Source organism: Linderina pennispora (assembly GCF_002104995.1).
Source record: "Linderina pennispora strain ATCC 12442 chromosome Unknown DL89scaffold_1, whole genome shotgun sequence".
Classification (NCBI taxonomy): domain Eukaryota; kingdom Fungi; phylum Kickxellomycota; class Kickxellomycetes; order Kickxellales; family Kickxellaceae; genus Linderina; species Linderina pennispora.
Window position 1 is genome coordinate 172,749 of NW_024468249.1, and position 16,419 is coordinate 189,167.

The 16,419-nt window shown below is 57.2% G+C and overlaps 9 protein-coding genes across 9 annotated transcripts; 3 read left to right on the forward strand and 6 right to left on the reverse strand.

The window, feature by feature from the left end:
• Positions 1–266: 266 nt before the first annotated feature.
• Positions 267–641, reverse strand: DL89DRAFT_253575 (uncharacterized protein; the record flags this gene model as incomplete). The annotated part of the gene is made up of 1 exon (XM_040885195.1): positions 267–641. The coding sequence occupies one exon, from the start codon at positions 639–641 to the stop codon at positions 267–269; it is 375 nt and encodes a 124-aa protein (XP_040746832.1).
• DL89DRAFT_1254 (uncharacterized protein) lies at positions 587–1,313 on the forward strand. The gene has a single exon (XM_040883265.1). It carries the CDS (start codon positions 677–679, stop codon positions 1,196–1,198), a length of 522 nt encoding a protein of 173 aa, XP_040746833.1. The 5' UTR covers positions 587–676; the 3' UTR covers positions 1,199–1,313.
• A 551-nt stretch (positions 1,314–1,864) lies between these two features.
• Positions 1,865–2,685, reverse strand: DL89DRAFT_289370 (uncharacterized protein; the record flags this gene model as incomplete). Its single annotated transcript, XM_040889949.1, has 3 exons — positions 1,865–2,045; positions 2,086–2,099; positions 2,137–2,685. The coding sequence occupies 3 exons, from the start codon at positions 2,683–2,685 to the stop codon at positions 1,865–1,867; spliced, it is 744 nt and encodes a 247-aa protein (XP_040746834.1).
• Positions 2,686–2,911: 226 nt separating this feature from the next.
• Positions 2,912–5,880, reverse strand: DL89DRAFT_289371 (uncharacterized protein; the record flags this gene model as incomplete). The annotated part of the gene is made up of 3 exons (XM_040889950.1): positions 2,912–5,143; positions 5,172–5,799; positions 5,846–5,880. 3 exons carry the CDS (start codon positions 5,878–5,880, stop codon positions 2,912–2,914), a joined length of 2,895 nt encoding a protein of 964 aa, XP_040746835.1.
• On the forward strand, positions 5,789–6,545 carry DL89DRAFT_1355 (uncharacterized protein). Its single transcript, XM_040883362.1, has one exon. The coding sequence runs from the start codon at positions 5,952–5,954 to the stop codon at positions 6,381–6,383; it is 432 nt and encodes a 143-aa protein (XP_040746836.1). The 5' UTR covers positions 5,789–5,951; the 3' UTR covers positions 6,384–6,545.
• Positions 6,546–7,915: 1,370 nt separating this feature from the next.
• On the reverse strand, positions 7,916–9,010 carry DL89DRAFT_219731 (HCP-like protein; the record flags this gene model as incomplete). The annotated part of the gene is made up of 1 exon (XM_040884407.1): positions 7,916–9,010. A coding segment is annotated over one exon (1,095 nt), but the record flags the coding sequence as incomplete, so codon positions are not given.
• A 173-nt stretch (positions 9,011–9,183) lies between these two features.
• DL89DRAFT_1407 (uncharacterized protein) lies at positions 9,184–11,707 on the reverse strand. Its single transcript, XM_040883433.1, has 2 exons — positions 10,419–11,707; positions 9,184–9,841 (listed from the first exon to the last, which is right to left on the reverse strand). Exons 1-2 carry the CDS (start codon positions 11,263–11,265, stop codon positions 9,411–9,413), a joined length of 1,278 nt encoding a protein of 425 aa, XP_040746838.1. The 5' UTR covers positions 11,266–11,707; the 3' UTR covers positions 9,184–9,410.
• Positions 11,708–13,383: 1,676 nt separating this feature from the next.
• Positions 13,384–15,256, forward strand: DL89DRAFT_263663 (ALG6, ALG8 glycosyltransferase). The gene has a single exon (XM_040885928.1). It carries the CDS (start codon positions 13,645–13,647, stop codon positions 15,112–15,114), a length of 1,470 nt encoding a protein of 489 aa, XP_040746839.1. The 5' UTR covers positions 13,384–13,644; the 3' UTR covers positions 15,115–15,256.
• A 517-nt stretch (positions 15,257–15,773) lies between these two features.
• On the reverse strand, positions 15,774–16,221 carry DL89DRAFT_1420 (uncharacterized protein). The gene has a single exon (XM_040883445.1). It carries the CDS (start codon positions 16,125–16,127, stop codon positions 15,897–15,899), a length of 231 nt encoding a protein of 76 aa, XP_040746840.1. The 5' UTR covers positions 16,128–16,221; the 3' UTR covers positions 15,774–15,896.
• Positions 16,222–16,419: the final 198 nt, after the last annotated feature.

Here is a 16,419-nt window from a genome sequence, read left to right on the forward strand (position 1 = left end):
ATGGAGATGTGATGTGCCTGGTGTGTGGACAACGTGGAAAAAGTACTGGGATGTTCGGAAACATCTCCGCTCCGACCCACCACTGAGCCATGGTCTTTGGCCACTCGCAGCATTACTATGGTATTGCGTTTATTCTACTGGGCGGCCTTTAGCACCCTCCAATGCTCGAGCGAACAAGGCAGCCTGGTCGTTGACGCGGATACTTTTTTTCCCTGTCGCAGCCCTTGACAGCGCATTTGGGCAGCTGCGGCGGATATGCACTGTCCTTAGCAGACATAGGAAACACATCGTTTACCGCCGTGTTCTTTGGGAGCTGCAGCAGGCGCTGCACTCGCACCGGCTCCCCGTGCTTTCCCTTGCCCACCCTTGCACACCTTTGACGGTATCGAATCATGGTCGTGCGTGTCTGCACCAGGCTCCTCGCTGGCCGAGCGCGTCTCGGGCTCATCCACCTTGTTCCTGCCCTTGGATGTCTGCTTGTTCAGCAGCCGGTTGATCGTGTCGTTCTTGAGCTGCTCCTCGCGCTGCATGCTTTGGAACTTGCGCCGTCTCGCCTGCTCCGACTTGCGCAGGGCCATCTCCTCGACCGAGAACTTTGTCTTTTTCGCCTCAGTCGGCAGCTCCATCAGCTCCTCCGTCATAGTCGTGCGTTAGGCGCGCACGCTGCCGCCGCGTCATGTTTCGCCAGGGACGTAGTCGTCGAGTCGCCGTCGTGCGAGCTCAAGTCCAGATTCGAGGCCGCCCAGGGCATCCATGGTTAGTGGGCTCGCTGTCGCTCTCCAGCACCATTGCCGCAGCCTTCTTGGCCGGCCGGCCGCGCCCGATCTTGCGAGCAACGCTGCCACCGCGTGGCTTGCGTCCACCGCGCTTGCGCCTAGCCGGAGCAGCCTTGGACGTATCTTCATCCTGCTCATCATCCTCGCTACTCTTGTTGCCTTGCTCGCCTGGCCACGTCCTCCTGGGCCTTGCCCTCGTCCTCGCTCACTTTATCGCCTTCGTCGGCCTCTTCTTCATCCTGCTTCTCCTTTTCAGGCTGCTCAATAATATCCTTGTCCTCCGCCACGTCGTCCTCTTCGCCCTCATTGCCATCGTCGTTTTCGCCCTCGTCTTCGCTTTCCTCGCCGCCCTCGTCTGCCTCGGCAGCAATCGGACTCTTCAGGATCATCCGATTCCTCAGGCTCCTCGACAGCATCCATAGCTGACTCTACCTCAGACTCAGTCCCTGAATCCTCCTCAACTGTGTCAGTAACAACCTGCCTCGCTCCCCTGCCATTCCTGGTGCGCATCCTAGGCGCCTGCGCCTGACGGCGACTCGACCGCACGTCTTGCCCGCCTGCGCTTGGCCGGGCCCGGCGGAGGCGTTAGCTCCTTGCTTTGCTGGGCGCTTGCCACGCGTAAGTCGGGTTCGCAGACGGACAGTCGGCTGCTCATTCGCGGTGCGTCTGGTCTGCCGTGTGGTGCGCGCGCGGGTGCGTGGTGTGCTCGATGGAGTGGGCCTGAGGCGAGGCAGCAGAGTCCTCGCCCGAGTCGGTGTCGCTGGGTGACGACAGCGACGACGTGGAGGAGGACTCTGTGTACGTAACCGCCTTGGCAGGCTGGCGTCTCCGTGGTGGCATTGTATGAGTACTTGGAAAAGAAAGGCTGTTGTTAAATTGAGGCACAAAAAAGGGAAGAGAAAGAGGGGAGAGAGGCAGGGGCATCAGCCATGGGACCGCTCATCTACAAACACAGCAGCTCTGCCTAGCGATTAGGTCCTGGCCAGCCCGCCAGTCCTCGGTCAATAGGGTGCCAAAGGAGTGCATTTTTGTTTCGACATTTTGCGTGTTTGCTTTTCAGCGGATTGCGACAAAAACTAGCTGTGTATTTACTCGATACGCTTGGGCGAGACAATCTCTCCCTCGACCATCTCCTTCGTCAGACCAAGCTGCTTCAGGCACAGATAGTAGCGCTCCAGCGACTCCCGCTTCAGATACTTCAGGATCTTGGCGCGCTTGTGCAGCAGGTGCGTGTACGCCCGGCGGTTGTGATGGTCCTTGCGGTGGGCCCTCAGGATGCTCCTCCAGGTTGTTAATCCGCACGGTCCACACAGCTGCCTGCACCTCCGCCGACCCAGAATCGCCCGTGGACCTGCCGAACCGCTCCTAGCGCCTTCTGCACGTTGAACTTGACCACGGCCTTCGAGTTTGCGTTCTCCAGAGCCACGATCCGCCTGACAATATCGGCCTGGATCTCAGCGTTCTTCATTGCCAGCTCGGGCATCACATGCGAGCTGTACCCGGCCGACCCGCCCAGAATCGCCTTGGGCGCAACCTTGGTAACCAGGTTGATCTCCTCGTTGCTCACCTGGCACGAGAACAGGCCAGAGCTCGCCTGCCGCTTCGTCGCTCCCTCGGACTCCTGCTGCTGGCCGCGCGTGCTGTGCAGAGCCGCGTCCTGCTGCGAGATCTGCGTCGTGTCAAACAGCCGCCCGGCGTTCACCAGGGAATTCAGGAACGCAGTGTCCTTGAGCTTGCGCAGCTGCTCTTGCGCCCGCTGAGCGGCCTCCGCCTCGGCCTTGCGCTTGGCCTCGAGCTCCGCCTTGCGGTTGTTGCGCTTGCGGGCGGGCACGACTGCTGTTGTGTGGATGGCGCGCATAGCTCCGCCGACGGGGAGCGACCGAGTCAGGCCCTGGACTGAGCGAAGCATTCTTAACGATTTGTGCAAGAGAGAGAAAAAAGTAGGTGTTCGAAATCAGCGAGTAGAGAGTCTGAATTCGATAAACCTGCTTGGATCAGGACACATTAGCACGATTCGATAACGAACGGGCGATTCAGCTAAAAAGACATTTTTGAAAATTAATTACAATCAGGGAAAGGCAGATTTTGATCAGCATGGGTAGGCAGGAGCCACAGCGCGAAGCCGAGTCCCTGGGTCAGCTCCTGGGCGGAGACTCGTACTCGTAGATGGCACGCATCGCGTGGATGATCTCAGCCTGCCGCCGCGCCAGCGAGATTATGAGGTTGATGCGCACCATCTCCTCGGCGCTCAGGTTCAGCGCTGTCGCCACTGGCGGCTGGGCACTCAGCGCAGAGATGCCCGACGGGTTCCACAGAACAGCGCGAATGTGTGCCTTGAGCTCGTCCTTGATCCAATGGCTGTACTGCTGCGTCTGCCCGCCAGTATAGCGATCGGCGTCCAGGTCCACATCCATGACCATCTCGACAGCGGTCAGCCCATGGGAACTGCTGCGTCTGGGGAAGGACAGCTGTAGCGGCGTGGCGGGCTTGCACTCGGCATCATTGCAGTACTTGCGGTAGTAGTACAGCTCCTCGTAGATATTGAACTGGCCGAGAGTGAAGTGCCAGATGGCGTCATGGAACCGGCGCGCATCGATATGGCAGTTTCGCTGGAGGCGCTCAGAGTTGCCGTTTTCGGTGTACACAGGCAGTGCACTGGCCTGGCTGTAGTCGCGCGGGCTCATGCCCACGACATCCTCGATCGAGCCGCCCTCGGAATCGAACGAGTTGCTGTGGTGGAACGCCGACCGCTTCTCGTCCACAGTGAAGATCCCAGGCGTATCCTGCACCGGCGCAGCGCTCGTCAGCGACTCCGTGAGCGCACGGCCAGTGATACTGCGTGCCTTCTGCGTCTCGTCGCCAAGAATATCAAGCTGCATGTCCAGGCGCTGGCGCAAAGCGTCGCTGAGCGTATCCCACCGCAGCTCATGCCGATGTGACAGCTGCAAGGGCTCAGACGACTGGCGGCGGATCGGCACCTCGTCTTCAACTGCCAGGCAGTACTTGGCCAGCTTCTTGTCGCGCATTTGGCGGAATGCGGCAAACTGCGACTCGGAGCGAAGCAGTGGGTCAATGTAGTCAAGCTTCTGTATATACGACATGTGCTTCGAGTCTGGTCCGGAGATTCGCCGCATCATCGATTCTGTGGATAGAGGCGGCGACAGCGATGGTGGAAGCAGTGCTTGCCCGTTTATCTGATCAGTACTTGCCTGTCCGAATTGCCGCGCAGACGGCTGGCTCAGCCTGTCGATGAACTCGTGCGTGTTGCGCTCGGCCTGCATTACCAGACCTGCCGGTAGCTGAGGTTCCTCAATCTCAACCGGCATGTCCCCATTGGCAGCAAATCCGAGTGCAGTCGACTGCGGTGTCACGCCCGGCAGCGGCTCTTCGGGGACAAGTCCTGCCAACGCGCCGAAATGCGTGCCAGCAGGTGTGTCCAGGTCCGGCGTGATTCCGCAGGCCGATGCAAACGACCCCAGTCCGTGTGCCACAGCCAGCGCTACGATTGCATGCATTAGGTCGCGGATAGCCTGCTCTTCGACCGACTTGCGCGGCAGGTCGCCGCCAGCCGGCGATATCGGAAACCCGCCCGTCACAACGGATGTCGAAAAGCTGCGCTGGCCCGTCGACCGCGTCGCACTCGGCAGGTGGTCGCCGCTGCCGCCGCGCGCCCGACCGGGCACCGCATAATGGTCATAAAAGGCATCGACGTAGCCGCTGACAAACTGCCGGACGTCGTTGGCGCCCAGATCCATGGGCCGCTTTGCCATGCGCTCGCCAAACTGCGCCAGAAGCTGCACGTTGTAGCTGGCAGCCTGCAGGCCTCCTGAAATCCAATGCTCAAAGTTGTGGCGAGTGCGTGGCGTGCCTGGCATGTTGCTGCCATCGAACCGCATTGTGTCGTCGTCGTCGCAGTGATCGGTGACAAATGTTGACACAATCTTGTTCTCGATAGTCGTCACCAGTGGGTAGCAGCCGACCTGCGCAGCACCTGCAGCAAACAGGTAGTATGCTTCGCCCTCGCTCAGCACCGAATGCTGCTTGTCAAAGACATGGTTGATTGTTTCTAAAAGAGCGACACCGCACTCCGGCAACGGCGCCAGCAGCTGGACTACATGTGGGATCGAGTAGTTCCATTGCTCGCACGAGTGCTGGATCAGCTGGTTCATCCAGTATCGGTCGGCATGTGCGCCAGGACTGGTCTCCAACGAGAGCGCGCGCAAGGCATCGCCGGTCCACGGGTGCTGCTCTGAGCCATGCGTGCTTGCCAGCATGCTGCTGATGGCAACCGACTTTGGCATGCTGCCTTCATAGTCCGAGTCGTCATCAAACGAGTCGTAGTCGTCGGCGCCGCCCTGCTCTTCGACCTGGCTCAGTAGCCCCAGGACCTCAAACTTCTCCGGCCGCATAAAAGAACGACGGGCCAGCACGCAGTGGCCGCGGCATCGGGATCCGCCGGCGGTACTTTTTGCCGTTCAGCATCGAGACCAGCGCCTGTGCGTTCTCACGCACATTCGAGTTCGGGAACTCGTGCTGCAGCCGCACTAGCAGCCGCAGCGTCTGCCTGAGCACCACAGCTTGCCGGATCCGCTCGAAATCAAGCACCCGCAAGTCGCCCGTAGTCATCCGGCCGTCCATCCTCAAGTACTCGTCAATCACATCGTCTTCATCCAGGTTGGTCGTGCGCAGAATGCTCGCGAGCGGCGACAGCAGCACCGTGCGGGCCGTGCCTGCCGCGCCAATCGACCACCCGACGTCCTTTGCAATCGCACGGATGTCGTTGCGCTTTGTCTTTAGGCACTTTTTCGTCCTGTCGCTGGACGGCACCGCATACAGGTCCGACACGTAGCTCGCCATATGGGTGCCCGGCGACTGGTTGCGCGGCATCAGCAGCAGCTCAGCGTACTGCCGCCGGTCGCTGCGTCGGCGCGACCAGTATGCGGGCGCGCCTGGGATCGAGTGCCGGTGCGCCTGCGTGATGCGCGGCGTATTTGGCAGTGACCGGAACGAGGGCTGCGCAATGCTGGGCTCGTACCGGAACGTGTCCTCAGCTGGGCGTGCTTGGCGACTGCCGCAGTCGCGGGAAAGACTGCGTATCGGACATTATTATTATATTATATCTACAAATGATTGGGCAAAGGAGAGAGCAGCGGTAATTAGCCGTAAGAAAAATACATGAATAGACCCTGTTTGTATGATGGAAAGCGGAGCAGTATTGCGTTTATGATATTTCCACTCCCCCACCCACCAGAATCACACTGCAAGGCAGATGTCCTGTTGCGGCGACATGTCACTCGGAATAAAGCACCATGGGCACCTCCCCAAAGTCCCTCCTTTCCTGTCCAGCAAATAAAGGCATCACCTCGGCAAAAGACATCGTGCACGCAGCATTTTTTTAATAAACACCTCACATGCACACAAATCTCGACAACAAAGGACGTGGAAAAAGTGTTTTGCCCACCAAGAGGCGAATTAATCGCTCACCAGGAAGACATGCAAAAAAACGGGAGCTGCAGGACGCGTGTGGATTGGGGGGAGGGTGCCTCACAGCTCACAGTACATGGACAGAACAGCGACATCTCTTGGAAACATGCTGCGTACCTGTAGGGTCTCCTATGAATATGTTGGATCCGCGCTCCCCAAAAACAGAATGAATGGAGCGCAGTTAAAGGGCCTCCTTGTCGTCAACAAGTGTGGATTGGCCCCCGTTACTTTGGGATATGCCTTCCTGGCAGCAAAACAATTAAAGGCGTCAAGCGGCGCTACAGCAGGAAATGAATTTCCGTGGCGAAGGCGTGTGCTGCACTGGACTGGCTACTCTGAACGAATAAACGTGCCAAATACAAAAGCACTCGTGCTGGTAAATGGAGTGGAGCGGGAAGCAGAAAAGCGGGTGCTGCTCGCCTCCAATGGACTCCGCTAGGCAATGGCTATATAGAAAATGAGGTGGCAGTGCGGGCGAGAGGAGAGAAGGGAGGGAGAAAAGAGGGGATGGCAGAAGAAGGGAAGGGAAGAAAGGTGCAAGCCAATATATGCAAGTCTTCGTGTGCAAGAAGGGGGAGCAAAAGGTCAAACAGAATCGCCCAGCCCAATTGGCTGCGAAAGACTACGCTCGTCCAGCAGGCGATTGTTCGCGAGAAAAAAAGTGCTGTGGATTTGCTGCCTTCCTCCAGCCGTAAAAACTCGAATTCACCTTGGCAGCCTGCTCTCTCGCCTGCCCCAAAATAAAGATGCACCTTGCCTGCTGGACTGTGAACGGAATTCGCCTGCAGCTGCTTAATTGGCATCTGGGCGAGATTTTCACTGCATCCAGTGTTGGTGTGGTATCCAGGCATGCGCAATACAAGGCCAGTTTGTCCATTCTTCGGCTCAGCAGTTGACAAAGGAAAGGGCGGCGAGGACTGCGCGCGGTGCGCTGTGGGTGTGGATGCGGATGTCGGATGTGGATGTGGATATATCGTGAACCTTCGTGTAGAAACTCAAAAAAGATCGCCTTGTGTCACCCGCTATGATGGCGCAAGTAAACTCACACCAATATCACAACAATATCGCCAGCCGACTGAATCTCCGCTGTGCACACAAAGGGAGGTGCTTGCCTCGGCAATAGGAAAATGTGCGATGCAGGAAACCCCCTGGCGGAAGAGTGTGGGTGCCTGGAAACACACCTCCAGCGGCCCAGATGTATTCTTAGTATTGTTCGACGTACATAAATTTGCATTCTGCATTTCCCTCCCACTGCCGGTCCTTGTTTTTCGTCCTGTGAATACTGTCACTCAGTCTATCCCCTGAGCGGCGCTCTCACACTAACGCATGCCTTTTTCTTTGCTCGAGAAATATATGCAATGGAGCTATATCCCCGGACAAGGGGAGGCGCTATCCAGACCAATCGTCAACATTAGAACTTTAGTAAACAGATTCATAAACAGCTGCCGAAACGAGCGTACAACAAGGTGGAGACAGTCCTGAAAGGGGATCCGAGAGGGGAGGTGAATGATGCTCTATATATAGGAAATAGGTGGCATACGTCTAGTCTGCAAGAAATGAACACTCGTGTATTTGGCTTGAGGCGTGAGAATGGGGTGGGAAGAGCAGAGGGAGCAGGGGACAGCCAGGACACCGCCCCCGCATGAGCGGGGTTTCTACATGGGCTTGCACCCCTCGTCAGGCGCCCCGCCGTTGCCCCGACGCGGGCGCGCCATGTTCCTGCGCGTCGAGCCTTGCACACCCATGCGCTTCAGCTCATCGAGCCGATGAATTGCACGGCGGTTGCCCTTCTGCGCCGCCTTCACATACCACTGGCGCGCCTCGTTGACGTCGGGCGAGCTGACGCCAATCCCGCACTCAACATAGTACCCGACCGCATACTCAGCCTTGGCCAGGCCGCTGTCGGCAGCGCGGCGCGCCCACAGATACGCCTCGGTGTCGTTCTGCGGCAGGAACGGATCGGCTCCTGTCAGGTACCACCCAGACAGCGCCAGCTCAGCATCCGGGTCGCGCTTCTCCGCTGCGCGCGTGTACCACCCGATCGACCGCCGCGGATCCACAGGGCAGCCCAGTGTGCCGTACTCGTATGCCTGGCCCAGCCGCACCTGTGACGGCACGTATCCCAGCTTGCTCGCCTTGATGAACAGCTCGCGTGCATACCGCTCGTCGGGGATCAGGCCCGGAATCCCGCCTAGCTCGTGGCACAGCCCCAGCTCGTGCAGCGGGTGTGGGCATTCGGCTGTCGCACTCTCTGCTCCGCGCTTCAGCCACGTGATGCCCTCGCGCGGCGCTGGCGACACGCCCAGCAGGCCCTTGATCAGGACGACACCCAGCTTGTACATTGCAGGCACGTTGCTCTGTGCTGCCGACTTGCGGTAGAACTGTACTGCGCGTGCCGCGTCGCGCCGGGTGCCGACTCCGACCTCGTAGCATACGGCTGTGCGGTAGTTGGCCTCGGCGTGCTGCGCCTTTGATGCCTGTTGGTAGTACGCAAACGCCTTCGAGTCATCGCGGTCTACGCCGTAGATGCCCTGTGAGTACACAGTGCCCAGGAAGAACTGCGACTCGGCTGCAATGTTGCTGCGGTGCACCGTGATGCCGCTGCCTGCCAGCTTCTTGATCCACTTCAGTCCCTCGTTGGTCATTTGGTCGTACCGCTTCTTTTGCAGCTTCTCGTTGACCTCCTGCCGCGACATGCCCTCGGCGTGCTCCAGAACATACTTTGCAAACTCGAGCTGTGCTGCTGGGTCATGGACCGCTTGATGCTAGACCGGTACGCCTCCAGGCTGGCGGGTGTTGGCGGCGGAAGCTTGGTAGGCGTGCTTGGCGGCTCAGCTCGCGCCGACGGCGGATGGCCCATCTGCGCAATGCCGACTGCACTGCTTGATCCACTGCTTGGGCTGCCTCTGTCCTGGAAGTGTGCAGGGATCGCTGATGGTAGCGAGTTGGTGCTTTCGGCCCACGACCGGTTACTGTTCGGCCTAGGCATCATGCCAGCGTGATCAGCAGCTGCCCCAGGCATACCATCGCCGCTACTGTCGTGGCTGCTGTATATCGATCCAGCCCGCATTTGCTGATGGTAGTATCCATCGTTGTACGGACTATGCGGTGGTGGGCCACGAGGAGGACCAGCTGGCGATTGGCTATACATCATCTGCTGCTGCTGTGCTGCTGCTGCTGGTGGTGTTGTGGCAGCTGCTGAGGATAGCTGTAAGGAGATCGTTCTGGAGGAGCGACAGAGCCATACTGCTGGTACTGCGACTGCATAGGACTGCGCATATTGCTCTGCTGCTGGTGGTGCTGCTGATGCGGGTAGTCATGCGGCGGTGGTGGCGGGCGATTCTGCTGCTGCTGCTGTTGGTACGGCGATCCTTGGTACGGCTGCGGCAGACTTCCGCGGCCATAGTAATGCGACTCGTGGCTGTCAAATCCATCGTCAAGCGCACTGTTGGGTCCAGTATGCGCCGACGATACATGGCCGCTGGACGGCGTGTGGGCAGATCCAGGGCCAGACCCCATGTTGCCACGTGACAGCTGTGTGTTGATCTGGCCAGGTCGCTGCTGGTGGGCGATTTCAATACCTAATGTAGTGGGAGAATGTGGATGAGGTGGAGGAGGATGACGAGGAGATGGGGTTAATGAGTGGGTGGGTGAATACTGGCTCTGTGTCATTGTGGATACAGCATATGAGCAGGTCATTTTAGGCGATGGCGGCTGGGACATCATCAAGGGGCTATCCCGTCTCTGTCGCCTTCTCAGCGTGTTCGGCTTGGATGGCAGTGAAGGCGTCGTGGGTGACTGCCCGCCTGTCTGACTAGCAGGCTGCCGCATGGCGCCCGTGACCGATCGCTGTATACTGCAGGAGTGCTGCTTGGTGGTTTTGCTCAAGGGCAGCATAGGCAGCGCGCGCAAGAGTATGCTGCTGCGCCTTGACGGAGTGTCCATCTCCCCTGGCATCAGACATGCCGTGGTTGGTGTCGGTGACACCAGCGGGGGCTTTGGGAGAAGAAAGGGTGTTTGAGCGCGGCCAGATGCTTCTGCCGTGGCGCCCTGGACCAGCACATTGCCCTTTTGCCGTCTGCAAGCTGATGGGAGTTCCATGGGTTGACTGGGAGGGGATGTGCAAGGAGTGTGGTGGGAGTGTGATTAGTGTCTTACCTTGGTGGATGGGCTGTTGAGGAGCCAGCTGCGACGCAACTGGGGGTGGCACATTAGTGGTGATAACGGCGGCGGGCTTGGGCAGGCCCGCACCGTACTTTTCAGACCGTTTGATCCGGCTCATCTGCTGGATATCCTCGGGGAAAAGTGACGAGTCTACCTCTATGCCCGTGGTGCCGTCGTCATTGTCGTATTCGTTTTCGAGGTCCTGCTCGCGCTTCCTCCCATGATCGGGCGGAGCTGTCTTGCGCTGTAATGCCGTCGGCCTGATGGCGCCGTGGCTGGCCTTTCCATTCAGGTTCATGCGTTGCATATCGTCAGCCAGCGAGCTCTGTGTCAACGTCGAGTCGCCTGCCTCGTCACTGCTGCGCGTCTGCAGCTTGCCTCTCAGCTGACCGTGCATGTCGAGCGTCTCCCCAGAATCCCCAGCAGAGTCATGCCGATTCAATACAGACGCCATGTGCTGCTGTCTTGGCGGTTGCCGTTGCTGCGCATGTGCTGGGCGCGGGGGCTGTGGAGAGATCGAATTATAGTGGCTGTTGTTCCGTGGTTGCTGCACCGGTTGCTGCTGCTGGTATTGGTACGCCCCGATGTTGGCAGCAAGCTGCTGTGCATACGGATCCTGCTCGTAGTACATGGTCGGCTGCTGCTGAGCCACTGGTGGCGGCGGCTGCCCATACCCCGTGGGCTGGTAATTATGGTATGCCGTCTGCTGCTGCTGTTGCTGCTGTTGCAGTCTAGGCGCAGGCGGGTAGTTTTGCTGCTGATCACCGCCATTCATGTTTGCCGGGAGGACTGCTGCAACCCGTCCTGTTGCACGGCGGAAGTGCTGCTGATTCGATGCCATTATGAATCCTCGAGAGTTCTCGGTTGATTGTGCGCGATAGCAAATAATAGGCAGCCCGACAATTTGCTCACTGCTGGCCGCTCGCTTGCACCCGGTAGGACGAATAAAATATAAAAAATGAGCGGAAGGCGAAGGGTGGAGAAGAGAAAGAGGAAGAGAGAATGTTGGCTGCTCTGTGCTGCTTTGGTGGCCAAGAGTTCCCCTCAGTTACCGAAGAGCGGAAGCTTGAATAGTGGGGGCAGAGTAGATCCGATGAATGTGTTTGGCTGGACTGGCGGACCGAGTTTCTAAGATCCAAAAGCGGGTATTCCAAGAAGAACACCGGTTTAATATTAGCTGTGCGAAAGCGGAAACGGCAGCCTGGGCAAAGAGACGCGCAGCTACAGACGCATTCTACACAAGGAAGACACTGAGAGGCAAGGGGGCCTAGAGCAACCGAAAATAGAGGGAGAGGGAGGGAGCGAAGAGAGGAATGCCTGGAAGCTGAGCGGCAAGGCCCGGGCGCTGCTTTTTGTTTATGCGACAGTAGCTCAAAGGGCATCGCAGCGTGATCATCAGGACAGATGGCTAAATGAAAAACAGCAAATCGAGAATAAAACCGGTGGCCACTTTCACACAGCGAAGCACGTATATTAGCAGGCCTGACCACCCAGTCCCCATTGTCCAGACGGCGAGGCCGGTATTAAAAATAAATCTATTTCTGCCACAACCAACTCACCCAGCGAAAGATGGCACCGATAAAGACGCAATGCGTAGAGCGAAGAAAGCAAGGAGGATGCTGTCAGTTCAGACAGAGTGTTCGGGATGAGGCCGGTAAGCTGTCTTTAAGTAGTGCCGCCAGCTCCACATTGGGGAAGGGGCAGAAAGGAAGCGTGCCAAAAATACACTGGCCTTCACACTCTGACCTAGACAAGGCCCACGCTGTTCGCATTGCATGGCAAGGTTTGTTAATCGCGGCACAAGCGCCTGCCAAGCAAATACGCAGTAAGCTTTGCCCTTTGTATGTAGCGTGTGCCCTGGCCTCTTTGGGGTAAGATGCGGCTATATTTGCAACCAGCGCAGTGGGGCAAATTCTCGCAAATTCCCTTCTGGAAAACAGATGCCAGCGAGGGCACCGCAAAAGAACATGGTGTTGACTATTTGGGCGGGTGGATCGCCGGTGAAGGGACACTGTCGTACAAACCGACAGCCAGCAGTGGCAGTCAGACACAGATGCAGTCAAGACGTAGAAATGCACAGTCAGGGGCCACGGCACCACTGAAGGGGCCACACAGCCAAGGAGGCGAGTCTAGGGCCCGAAGTGCGGTTGCCCATGCAGTGCGATGCGACGCCAGCTGCTGGCTATTGTAATGCAATGGCTAGCATTCTCGCAATAACGCGCTGGCCCGTGGGCCTGTGTGGCGTGGAGAAGGGAGGGCGCGCACTGCTGTGAAAGAGCCGCTCTGCCCCTGTATCCATCAAGCCGAGACGGCGGCCCGGCGCAGTAGCCAGACGGCGCTCTCCGCAAATTCCCAGCCCACCACGAGAGCACAAGTCGGCAGTGATACCAGAGAGAGGAGATAGCACATACCTTGCAGACGACCCAATTGTACCGGTTCGAGCTCGGATTCGGCAGAGCAGTGGCGGGCTTCAATCAATAGTCTTGCTAAAGGGGCAACCACGATCGGCTATAGCAGGCTAAGGTAATTAAAAGTGAGCGTGCGTTAACAATAGAAAAATAGCTGTGCTGCTAGCCTTGTAGGAAAGAGAAAGAAAAGGGCCTGGGGCGAGGTGAGGAACCTTGTAGGCAGCATGCAGGCTCACATAAAAGGGCCGGGCCGAGCTGTGCAAAGCAAAAATGCGTGTGGGGCAAAAATGGGACCAACTGGTTCTGGTTTCCTGGAAAATCCTGTTGGACTTAGGCCCACACGGGCACGCTGCTGCAAAGAGACACCCATCGCTCCTGGCCCTTGCGGGATTTCGCTCGGCTGGGGACAGTAACAGGAAGGCTACGAGCCTGGCGCTGCTGTCCACGCCAGCCATCGCGCGCCCTCCCCCACGCTGGTCCAGGTGATTGGGCGGTTTCAGCACAAGCCCTTGCGGTGAGCAGATCGGTGGCCTTTTTCTGCTCTGCTGTCTCACCTTTCGACCTCTCTCCAATTCGCCTCCCCAATTCACCCTTTCTATATGCTCTATGACGCTGCCCTGCTGGGTGTGGGGCTGGGCATCAAGCTCCTGCTCCTGCCTGCTTAGTAAGTTCTTTTACAGCTCGTCGCGCTGGCTACCCAGACAGCCGGCACTGGCCTCAGGGAACCGGCCACGCTGCCGTGGGGTCTTGTTGAGCGTGTGGGGTTTCAGGCTTGTCAGGCTTGTCAGGATCCTAACACCTTTTCACCATCCATGCGTAGCCATTCTACCGACTTTGAAGTGCACCGCAACTGGCTGGCGATAACAAACTCCTTGCCGCTAAGCAAGTGGTACTTTGAGGACCGAAGCGAGTGGACGCTTGACTACCCGCCATTCTTTGCCTGGTTCGAGTGGGCCATGTCGCATGCAGCGCGGTGGTGGGATCCGCGAATCGTAGACATCGACAACCTCGGCTATGCGGCGGACACGTGTGTCCTGTTCCAGCGTGTGTCGGCGATGGCCTCGGAGCTGGTTCTGTTCATGGCGCTGCGCCGGTTTGTGCAGTTCAATAAGGGTTCAGTGCAGAGCAAGGTCGCTGCAGCACTGGCGTTCTTGAGTCCCGGGTTCATGTTCGTGGACCATGTTCATTTCCAGTACAACGGCTTTCTTTTTGGCATCCTAGTCTACTCACTGGTGCTGGCACTGGAGGGCCGCGATCTGATGGCTGGCACCGCATTTGCCGTTTTGCTGTGCTTCAAGCATATCTTTATGTACATTGCCCCGGCGTACTTTACGTACCTGCTAGTACACTACTGCATGGTGTACAAGGTGGTCGGAAAGTCGCAGAGGCGGCCCGGCAAGCAGCAGCTTGACATTGGTGGGTCGGTGGCGAATCTGGCCAAGCTAGGGGCGCTTGTCGTCTTGGTTTTTGCGGCGGCATTCGGGCCGTTTGCTGCGATGGGCCAAATTCCGCAGCTAGCCTCGCGGCTGTTTCCGTTCAAGCGTGGGCTGTGCCACGCGTTCTGGGCGCCGAATTTCTGGGCTCTGTACATCTTCCTCGATCGTGTTCTGATCCTTGCCTCGCGCTTCCTGCCCGAGACCATCGCGGCTAACATCGACAAGGCTGCAACTAGCACACGCGGACTGGTCGGGGACACCGAGTTTGCGGTGCTGCCCGACGTACCCCCAGCCGCGACATTTGTTATCACGCTAGTTGCTATGCTCCCTGCCTGCGCCATGCTGGCGTCGAAACGGCGGGCGACGCCGCAGCGGTTCATCCAGTCGGTGGTTCTGTGCGCTTACGCATCGTTCATGTTTGGCTGGCATGTACATGAGAAGGCCGTGATGCTGATGCTGGTGCCACTGAGCCTTCTGACTGCATCTCCGTCGCCGCGTACTCTGCGCATGTTTAGTGTGTTGGCTGGGTCTGGATACTACAGCCTATTCCCGTTGCTATTTGGTACCCAGGAACTGCCGATCAAGGTGTGCATAATGCTGCTGTGGGCCATGTGCGCGCTGGCCCTTCTCAAGGCGACATCCAGGGTCTCGGCTTGGGGTTGCCTGACGTGCATCGAAAAACTATATCTGCTGGGCCACATCCCGCTGTTTGTGGTATCTGAGCTGGTACCAGCAGCAGCATTTGGGCGGCTGCAGTTCCTGCCACTGGCCATGGTTTCCGTGTATACAGCACTCGGTGTCTTGTACTCGTGGATTGGCCTAATCATCGAGTTTGTGTTGGCATAAATGGTTCAGCGTTGTCGTGGATACAACATAAAATGCAATTTTGCACCGCTTATACTAGGAACATCACGGATATATTCAGAAACAGTGTATGTAGTCAAACCTGCCCCCATCCACATAGTATTCCTGTCAGGCTACTACTTCCACATTCATATATTTGATGTATATAAACAGGGGTACATATCGGTTCAGAATTACATCAGATTTCATCCCTTGTTTTCTACATGAAAAGTGGTGCAAGCTTCACATATATTGAAACTGCGTGCATATTCCATGTGGCAGTGATGAGCCAAATGCCCATCTTCTAAGCAGCTGTTGAAGGGCTACTGGGGCATGCAGATAGTGGTTTCGCAATGTATATTTGAACCACCAAAAAGTTTAATGTATAAACGATATCACAGACCTAGGTGGACAGTGCGAGCATGCACATTGCAGTGGGTATACTTATCAAATACCACACCACAGTGGCTGCATGGAACTGGCCTCGTCCAAAAAGCATGCAGGCTTATGTTGATGAAGTTCATGACAGTTAGAATTTGATTGTAGAATGACAAATCCACGGATGACGTAGAATTGCACTTTGGTGGACTAGGCGGGCACTCCAGTTGTTGAAAACACTGCGTTTTCGTGACCAGCACACAGCTGGTAGTGACTGAATATGATCCCTTGGGCGATATTGTCCAGCTTATCAATATGCGCGCTTGAAATGTGATATTGCTCGAATACCTCAGTAGTTTTGTCTTGGTGCTGTGCGCACTACACAATAGTGCGGGTAACAAAGCAGACTATTCGAGGACTGTGTGTGCCGCCCCAACATGCTCGACATATAGCTGGAAGTCGGTGTATTCTGCACTGCAATATACACATCTAAAGCTCCCGCTCTGTCCCGAACAGAAAGGCGAAATCGCGCGGGGTCGGCTATGCATTGCTTGAAGAGGTGAGGTAAAAGATACAAAATGAAGGCAGCTGGGTACAAGCAGAGACAAAGTCACGCCTGCAGATTCTCGCCCTCTCATTTCAGCCTAAGCATTGCTAACAAAAATGACGAGAAGCGTGACAGCAGCCACAGCCCTAATTACTGATCTATGACGACAAGGGCTGGATGGCATTCAGCCTGGCTCGCTATGGATGGTCCGACACCAGCCCAATGTGGATTGCCTGCTATCCACAGTTGAGACAGCCCTGTGCACCCATTAGACAATGGCATGTATCACGGTGCCACTATGCATGTAGCAACTAGTCTATACATATGCATCCGCATGTCTATACTGGCCTGCCACAATCACTTGTGCGGTGCTGGGTCCTGGA

Coding starts and splice junctions, on each gene's coding strand:
- DL89DRAFT_1254 (XM_040883265.1), top strand. CDS start 677: ATGTTTCGCCAGGGACGTAGTCGTCGAGTCGCCGTCGTGCGAGCTCAA.
- DL89DRAFT_1355 (XM_040883362.1), top strand. CDS start 5,952: ATGAATAGACCCTGTTTGTATGATGGAAAGCGGAGCAGTATTGCGTTT.
- DL89DRAFT_1407 (XM_040883433.1), bottom strand. CDS start 11,265: ATGGCATCGAATCAGCAGCACTTCCGCCGTGCAACAGGACGGGTTGCA. Junction 9,842..10,418: donor TCAACAGCCCATCCACCAAG/GTAAGACACTAA, acceptor CCACTACATTAG/GTATTGAAATCGCCCACCAG.
- DL89DRAFT_263663 (XM_040885928.1), top strand. CDS start 13,645: ATGCGTAGCCATTCTACCGACTTTGAAGTGCACCGCAACTGGCTGGCG.
- DL89DRAFT_1420 (XM_040883445.1), bottom strand. CDS start 16,127: ATGAGAGGGCGAGAATCTGCAGGCGTGACTTTGTCTCTGCTTGTACCC.